Here is an 8,992-nt window from a genome sequence, read left to right on the forward strand (position 1 = left end):
CACACACACACACACACACACACACACACACACACACACACTGATGGTGTTCACATATCCAGCTGCCCTGGGGCACACTGACAGACGGGCTGCCATGTACCAGCACCACCAGACCCTACAAACAAAATCTTTGCCTTAAAATGCATTCCACAAAAGTAGCATAGAGAAAAGCTAAAATGTTACATTAGCTCAAATATCTGGACAGTAACTACCTAGTCAAGTTTATTGAAAGTTTTCAATTCAGAGATTGTAATTGTTTTACTGATACTGGTCAGAAGGACAGCTTGACAAATGTTGGTTGTTAGCGTTCTAAAATAGCTGGAATCATGCGTGCCAATATTAAACAAGAAAACATTATGATTATAAATCACAATTCACAACCATTCAGTGTCAAATGAACTGATTTTGAATTGGCATGTAAAACACCTAATCTTTCAAATGTTAAAATCTGTGATTCTTGTGGATACACACCAGAATTTTTCTGTATTTTTCCCAATATAGATGAATGGGGGCTTGGCTGTACACATCTCTGTACTTTGTTAAGCATTACTAACCCATAGACTGTGAATATCAAGGTAATTGTAAACCTCGCCACTCAGCCAGACAATCACTGCCCAACTAAAGGAACATGTTGCCGTATTCCTCAGGAGGCTGAGAAGTGTGATGACACATACCATGTGACATTAAAGAGGCATTGTGAATATTGTAAAAAAAAAAAACTTATCTGAAATATGTTTGCAGTTTCAGTTTATGATGATTGAAACATTCAAGCACAGATCTGCCATTATACCTTTCACAAAGAAACAATGAATCAAATGAAAAAAAAAATAAAAAAAATAGGTTTTTCTAACATTTGTTTGAATTCCACAGACACTGGTTCTGAAATAACATTAAAGTAGTGCATAATTTCTTTAACAATAAGTGACTTCTTTTTGGCATGCAAGATACGAAGGCACTGCAATTGAACAAGTGGGCTACTAGCAGGAAATATTTAAATATTGGCACAAAACAAACACAAGAAAGACAGCACAGAAACAATCAAAACTATTGTTTGGCAATCAATTGTGAGTTGGTAAGACAGAGTATTTGTTTCTTCTCTATAAGGGTAGAATGGAAGAAAGATGTGCAAAGGGGAAGAGCAGTTTTGTGCAAAGTCTACAACAAAATGAATCAATAGATGTGTGTTAAATGTCCAGTTTGGTCTGTAGTTTGGGTCTCCCGAGCTGTCTGGTCGGCCCGATGCGTCTTCCAGCATGTGTGCGCTGATGCTGTCGCAGGCCCTGGCGGTAAATGAAGCTCTTTCCACAGTCTCCACACTCATATGGTCTCTCTCCAGTATGAAGCCTGCGGTGAACCTTCAGCTCCTCAGCTCTGGAGTAGCCTTTCCCACAGACATTACAAATGAATGGTCTGTCTTTAATATGGGTCTGGTAATGTGCATTTAGATAAGAGTTAATCTGAAATGCCTTGCCACAAATGGAACATGCAAATGGCCTCTCTCCAGAGTGCTGCATCTCATGGAGTTTGAGAGAGGAAGCTGTGTGGAAACCTTTTCCACACTGGGAGCAGAGGAAGGGTTTCTCCCCCGTATGGATGCGCTGATGGATTTGTATGTAACTCTCATTAATGAACCTTTTGCCGCAGTCAGGGCACGAATAGGGCTTCTCCTTGACGTGGGTTTTCATGTGTTCCTCCATTTTTTTGCTATCATCAAACTGAACCCCACAGCGGCGGCAGAAGAAAAACTGTGACGAGGTTTGCTCGACTGACTCAGGGACTGTCTCGCTGCTGTGGGTAGTGATGTAGTGTGCTTGTAAAGCTGACTGGCTCTCATAGTCCTTTCCACATTCCAAGCAGCGAATGGATAATCGGACCTTGGATTCTCCAGGCAGAGACTTCAAGTACTCAGAAAGTTCTGAGGCAGTGGGAGTCACCTGATCACAGTCTACAGCACCCTTTCGACCTACACAGGAATTGAATAGATATAGCAATATTTGCATGATTTAGAAGTTAAATTTCCACATTTTTAATGATGGATTTTTCTGCGAAGCTAAGACAAGGATTTAATATGCAGGGTAAAATTAAAATAAAACAAAGTTTCATCACCAAGCACAAAAGATTCATAGAAAAGTTGTTTTAATTATATTTTATAAACTATTTAGTTTTAACAAAAAGAAGCCTTCAATAACTTTACTGTACTCCATGTAGGTGTACAACATTGCTGACAACTCTCACCAAGGTGGACTTTGTAGTGCGTTTTCAGATTTCCCTTCTGGTTAAAACCCCGACCACAGACGGAGCAGGAGTACGGTTTCTCCCCAGTATGAATCAACTCGTGTCGCTCGAGTTTGTAGGCGTGAGGAAATTCTTTGCCACAAATTGAGCAGCGATACTCAATCTTCTCTTTGGGTCTTTTTAGCAGCTCAGGAGGTATTTCTATTGGTAAACGAACCCTCTTTCTTCTGGGGCACCTCCTTCCTAAACGGGGAAGAAAAATAAAACAGTAAAATAAAAATATACTTTTCATAAAACCTTTGTTAGGGTATTTGACCCTAGGTGTGAGTGAGATGTAATGGTTGACTTTCTAGTTTGTCTAAATGTCCACCCTCTGATGGACTGGCGACCTATCTGGTGTGACAGCACACAAGAAAGCAGTTAAAAGAAAATCAATGGACGTTTAAAATCCAGTTAGTTTCAGACCAAAATACAGTTACTTTGTTGAATAACTCATTCCGAAATTCTTCTCTGATTCAAAGCAGCTGTACTCACACAAAGTCTGGCAAAGTGGCAGATATTGTAGTTACTTTTACATTTTCATTTGCTATTTTTAGGAACTAAATTCATCTCTGACTGCTTGTCAGCTATGTGTTTAAAGAAGCACAACACTCTGTCTTTGTTGATATTGGTGGCTTGTTCCATAAATTTTATAAATAATCACCTTTTGGGAGCATTTTTCCTAAAACTAGTCACTTGTTTAGAGTTTGTTTTTTAAAAATCCTACTTTTTTCTGTCACATCTGCCAACCCTGATAACTGTGTCACACCCTGTTTAGTTAGATGAATTATTTGCTTACCGTTTAGTAAAGTCACATAAACTGTTATGCCGCCAAGTCAAACACAGCTGAAACTGGACTACCACAGAGTAAACTTTCCTGCTTTCTCTTCTCCTTTTTGAACCAGTCATCATAAATAAAGGTGCTTCTGCAGATCAGCAGCAGCAGTAATAAGAGTTAAACACTTCTGGAAGCCCATTCGACTTGTTCTTACCAGCTGAAACACCTGAGTTCTCTCCTTCTGTTTCAGCACCAGGTTTGATATTTTTCTTCATTTTATAAGGTTGCTTTGCTGCAGTAAAACAAAGAAAACCATTTTAGTTCAACATGAAACTAATATATCACTACAGCTGTAACATTAAAAACATCTTACAATACAAATGCATTGGGTGGACATACTTTTCCGAGTTTATCAGTGCCTGAATGATGTTTGTGTGTGTGTGTTGTTGACACTACAGCAGATTAGAGGGTAAGGCTGCAAAACACATCTTTATTTTCCACATAAAAAAAAAAAAAAAATCAGTGAAATCTGCAGCCTGTGTAGCTCTTCCTCCAATTAAATCTCTTTAAATAATTTTCCTACGAACCCCAGGGTGCAATGGTTGGAAGATTTTACAATGAATCCCTCACAAAAACAATCACTTCTGTTTATGAAACATAAACGCAACAAATCAATGAGCAGAACCAGAGTCAGAATGAGTTAAATAAATCTATATAAATATAAGTTTTCTTGTCTTACCAGCAGCACGGCGAGTCGTTTTTGATTTTATTTCTTCTGGCTCAGCTATGGTGCGAATATTTCTCTTTCTAAGGCTACGCCTTGATGCTATAAAACACAAAGATGAAGTAAAGTAAAGTGAGTAAATAGAAATTTTCTGATTCTTACAGTGGCAGTAAACACTAACCTCCCCGATCTGCTCCTGAAATGTCACCAGAAAATTGTTGAGTTTGAGATTTTTGTCCTTTACTTCTTCTTTTTGCTTATGAATAAAGACAAAAAAAGAATATTACACAAAATATACTGTACAGACAATTGCAAAAAAGCAAACTGAATATTATGATTAATTCAAATCCTGAAGATGCATATATTTTATGCTTCCTATCACTCACCAGCATTTGCAGGCATGCCTTTCTCCATGTCCAACATATCTAAAGACTCAGCTGGAACCTTTGTCTGTCGTTTTGCTCTCTTTCCTGCCAAAATGAGAAAAGAATAACTTTAGTAAGTGATGATAATTGTTTTTTTTTTTCACCTGTTTTGTATATACTCTTCACCAACATTTACCAAAATGTAAAGGTGAGGAAGTYGTCTTTTTTTCTGTCTCTTTCTGTTCCTTTTCCTCCCCTGACACAGCTTCCATGAGGAGTGTGGAGCCACTGGTGCCCCTCTGGTTTTCCTCTTGCAGCTGAGAGGCAGACAAGAGAATCCCTCTCTGCGTGACATCATTTATGTCCAAACAAATCTGCACGTTATGTGTCACTATGTTAGAAAAAGTTACATCTCATAAAGTGAAAACATTTACCTTCCCAGGCTGGGAAACCTCTGAGCCATCAGAGCCATGGTTACAGGAGTCTCCTGTAATGACAGATGGGGAGAAGTACTRTTATTTACTGAGAAATTTAAACGATTTGCATGCTAAAAACATAAGTTATGCTCCTTTGAATTCTGTTTTTCCTTTTTTGGTAATGCTGTGTAAGTGAGGCGGTACTGTGGGCAGTACTGAACGGTACTCTGTCAGCTCAGGGGAAGAATAAAGTCACTGTACAAAGTATCACAGATAATGATTACTAACAACACATTATTGAAGCAGGAGGAAGGCTGCTGTCACAGAGCTGCTTAAGGGACAGGCTTTAAAAAGCTTTAGTCCCGGAGCCTTCAGGGAAAATTAATACTTGAAGCTTTGCTCCTCATTTTCCGACCTTTTTAAATAAAATCCATATATAGATAATCAACTCTGCTTGTAGGCATTGAAATCTTATTTTAATGCTGCATAATTCAGCTGCTGCGTTAATGAGTTTTCAGTTCAAATATTGTGTCACGTGCTAAAAACACAATGTCCTTCCACTGTCCTGTTTTATAAACTTTTTAAAATGTTATTTCTAGCTTAGGTGTTGCTTAAATTATCAAATGTGTTTAATTAAAGTCAGGTCCTCCTTTTTTCAAGCATTTTTTATTCTAACAAATTTACACGTGAAAGAGAAACAAAAATTCAACCTTCAGACAGATAAATGTGCATTTCTCACAATGGTTGTGGACGTGTGCAGCTCTCAACAACTTACTACCGTCCCACTCAACCACTTCTCCATCAGCGTTGATGAAGCCTCCGATTTCCTCATCTCGCTCCTCGTCGTCCTCTTTTTCCCCAGCCTGTAGTCTGACAGTCAGCTGGAGCGTTTTATCGTTTAGGTTTTTGTTTGCCATCATTTATTTGCGCGACGTCAGGCGGGAACGATCAGGAGAGCCCTGAACACAGATGACAGGGATGTTTTTTTCTCTCTAACTTAAAAAAAAAAACAACTCTGGCTCCAAGAAGTTTCAAAATCCCTGATAACATTTGAAACAAAACTAGTGATTGTAGGATTTTACAAAAGGAACAATGTACCAGGAGTTAAACTCTGCCTCTGATGCTGTGAAGTCTGCTCACCAAAGTTTCCATTTAGACTCATAGACAACTAGTCTTGAGCTCAGAGTCCAGATAAGACACAGACAAGAGATGAATGTTGAAAAGAAGCTTCAATGTTTGTTGGCGCGACACAAAATGGTGAGGGGGAAAAAAGAGAATAATGCTTTTAACWAACACAAGTTTCATCTGGTAGAAATACACCCAACACCACTGGATATATGCTGATGTAAATTCTCAGATAAATTCAGGACATAGCAAATCTAAAAGGTATAAACAAAAAAAAGCAATCAGACTTCTGTAGCTGAAGATGTGTGGATATTATCAGTATTTGACTTGATCCACGTATCTCTACTTCAATGACGTTAAAGTTGGATGAAAAAAAGACTTGATCATTCAGACTGAGGTCACTGTGAAAAACACTGAATGTGTATCTAATTTAGTTACAATGTATTAAAGTAACCTGGGTCAGGTTTAAAGAAATTGGATTTGTGACACCCAGACTGTCATTAAGAAAACAGATATGGGTCACATATGAGTAGAAAAAAGTTTTTTGAGTCACTTTTTCCCATAGTGTGAGGTGGCCTGTTTTACTCAAGCAAAGTATAACCAACAAAACAAATCATTTCTGTTTCTATTTCATGACATAAAATCAGCCATGGCAAATAACTAGTTCATGTCATATTTACTATCTTTGAGTGATGTCCCAGTAGCTTTCAAACCCCAAAACACATTACGGCAAAGGCTGGTTCACCCCAAAGATCCGGTGCCCCGGCACAAACAGAGCAATGTTGTATATGCTGTKAAGTGCCAGGAGGACTGCGACCAGTTATACATCGGGGAAACAAAGCAGCCACTGTTCAAAAGAATGTCCCAACACAGACGAGCTACATCTAATGGCCAGAACTCTGCAGTTTTCACTCATTTACAGGCCAGCGGTCACTCTTTCAGAGATGAGGATGTTCTCATTCTTGATAGAGAGGAACATTGGTTTGAGAGAGGAGTAAAAGAAGCCATTTTTGTGAAGAAAGACCGTCCATCATTAAACAGAGGTGGAGGCCTCCGGTTTCAGTTGTCCCCCTCCTACAGCGCGGCCATTGCCAGTATCACTCCACCCCCTGTTAACAATAGGTATTAATTAGGTGTGAACGATAGCCATGTGATGTGAGTATCAGTCACATGGAGGCAGGGCTTAAAAAGCCTGAATTTTGCCTGAAACTCTCAGACTGAAGAAGTCTCTTGGAAGAGAGACGAAACGTTTCATTAAAGAAGAACCCGTCCAGAGGACCTATATATATWTTTTTCCTTTATCTTTGAAACGATGCAATAATTGTATGAAAGTCAAAACATTTATAAAATTAAGGGCTTTGCCCCCTCAATCTTTCAAGATCCTAACAACACCCCTGGATTTTGTCACAAAATGATTTGTTAGTGATGTCAGCCTTAAAATTTTATTTTAAAATTTGTTTAAATACTTCTTTAAAATGCTCAAAGTATCCATAATCACTGGTTTTTGTTTGCTGGTGGTGGTGGTGGTGGTGGGGTGATAAAGGTCCATAATCAGCTGTAAAAAGGGGCGTAACCTTTTTCAGTAAATACCTGCCTTCAGGTAGCCTGGCTGAACCTGGTTTGATGTGCGGATAAAAGGATATAATCAGAACGGAACGCCACTAAACGACCTGCTAACATGGTCCATTTTCTTATTTGCTGTCTCTGTATAAACCGGGTCAACCAGTCTATCAGTGGTTGCCTCTTTAAAAGGCAGCTTTGTTTTTTCCCCCCTTGATATTACCTCAGACGTAAGGCGAGGTGGGAGCCAGCTTTGAAGGACGTCATTAGAAAACCAAGTAAAAAAAGCCAAGTTGGCCCAGATGTAAGCAGCTGGATGAAGTAACGCTAATTCTCCTTCCTCCTCCTCATCTCTTCTTCTTCGAGGTTTTACTGCACTTTTTCATCTTCGCTGCTGTAAGACCGCCTCCTGGTTTCAGTCTTCCACGGTGTGCGCGCGCACAGGGTTTATTCCAGGAAGTGTTTACAAAATTATTACTGTTGTTTGTGATTATAGGACATATTTTTTGTTGCTGGCAATCATTGATACCTTGTGTGAGGTGTTTGGTGTCTGTCCAGACATGAGGAGGTGGTAATTTTTATCCTCAATATTTTTAAATCAATACATTTGTGATGCCAGAAAAAAAAATAATAATAAATTCCACTTTTTTTTACTTTATTGCGAAAATACAAATCTTACAAGCAGACAWACTTCTTATTCAAGAACCTTTGTTACAATAAGTCGTTGAAAAACAAGGAACAAAGAAAGTATGAAAGCCGTTTAACAAGAAACAACAGGATTACAATAGAAAATATGCATAAAGCATATTAAGCTAAACAGTAGGAAATAATGTAATGGGTCTCAGTCATTAACATTTGAATATATGTGTCAAAAAACAACCTGGACATACCATTATAGAGGAGAGCTGCATTCTTTGTTTAAATCATTTTCATAGMTTTTAWGTGAAGTGACATTTCTTTTAGAYAGCAYAGAAGGTTAGGGGTAATTTTCTAAAATTTACATTTGTGCAAGTAATATTTAGCYATAATKATCAGGTTATTAACTATTAAATCAAATTTTGTGTCCACAGAATTAAAGCCATTAATATTGTTAAAGTTGGGATATTTAAATTATTGGCCAACAACCAATTATGAAGATCCGTCCAAAATTTAGAAGCATAATTCCAAGAGAAAAATAAATGTTGCATAGTTTCTATATCAGATTGACAGAAAGTACAATCATTTGCCTCAATATTAAATTATAGTCTCAAGTATACTTTACATAAGTATATGTCATTTAAAATCTTAAAATGTATTTCTTTGCTTTTTGGGATAAAGGGAATTTTAAATAGTTGCATCTAATTTTCTTACATATATTAAAAGAAAAATCTGAAATCAACATATTTGGTTGATTCATTTCACTTTTTCTTCTGAGAGGCACCACCAAATTGTGACAGGCCAGGGTTGCCAGATAGGAAAACATCATACTGAAACCTTAAAGTGATTATAGTTTGAGCCAGTCTTTTAAATGTGCTAAGTGAGAGTGCTAACACAACTCTCATTTGTGCTAAGTGAAGGTACTTTTAGATGAGGGGTTTGTGATTTACACAGGAAAAAGGGAGATTGCACAGTCCGGCTGGTTAAGACCATGTTGATAGTTCATGCGAATAAAAACAAGAGGGCTTTTTCTTTGTTCTTGTGAATGGAAATGCCAAAACTATAGTGTAGTTGGACTTTTTTAAAAACAATATTATGTACATACTGTATATAT

At 37.9% G+C, this 8,992-nt stretch overlaps 1 protein-coding gene across 1 annotated transcript in view; it reads right to left on the bottom strand.

Annotated features, from left to right (window-relative positions):
• LOC106522688 (uncharacterized) overlaps positions 1 to 7,607 on the bottom strand; it is a 38,031-nt gene extending 30,424 nt beyond the window's left edge. Inside the window, exons 1-10 of the mRNA XM_014015811.1 lie at positions 7,466 to 7,607; positions 5,333 to 5,516; positions 4,576 to 4,628; positions 4,338 to 4,485; positions 4,163 to 4,246; positions 3,958 to 4,032; positions 3,792 to 3,878; positions 3,267 to 3,344; positions 2,236 to 2,478; positions 1,188 to 1,963 (exon numbers count right to left, since the gene is read on the bottom strand). Of these exons, the coding sequence (XP_013871265.1) occupies positions 1,188 to 1,963; positions 2,236 to 2,478; positions 3,267 to 3,344; positions 3,792 to 3,878; positions 3,958 to 4,032; positions 4,163 to 4,246; positions 4,338 to 4,485; positions 4,576 to 4,628; positions 5,333 to 5,477 (1,689 nt within the window). The 5' untranslated portion in view covers positions 5,478 to 5,516; positions 7,466 to 7,607. The remainder of the gene's footprint in view (positions 1 to 1,187; positions 1,964 to 2,235; positions 2,479 to 3,266; positions 3,345 to 3,791; positions 3,879 to 3,957; positions 4,033 to 4,162; positions 4,247 to 4,337; positions 4,486 to 4,575; positions 4,629 to 5,332; positions 5,517 to 7,465) is intronic.
• Between the last annotated feature and the right edge of the window lie 1,385 nt (positions 7,608 to 8,992).

This window comes from Austrofundulus limnaeus, unplaced genomic scaffold, assembly GCF_001266775.1.
Source record: "Austrofundulus limnaeus strain Quisiro unplaced genomic scaffold, Austrofundulus_limnaeus-1.0 Scaffold135, whole genome shotgun sequence".
NCBI classification, from domain to species: domain Eukaryota; kingdom Metazoa; phylum Chordata; class Actinopteri; order Cyprinodontiformes; family Rivulidae; genus Austrofundulus; species Austrofundulus limnaeus.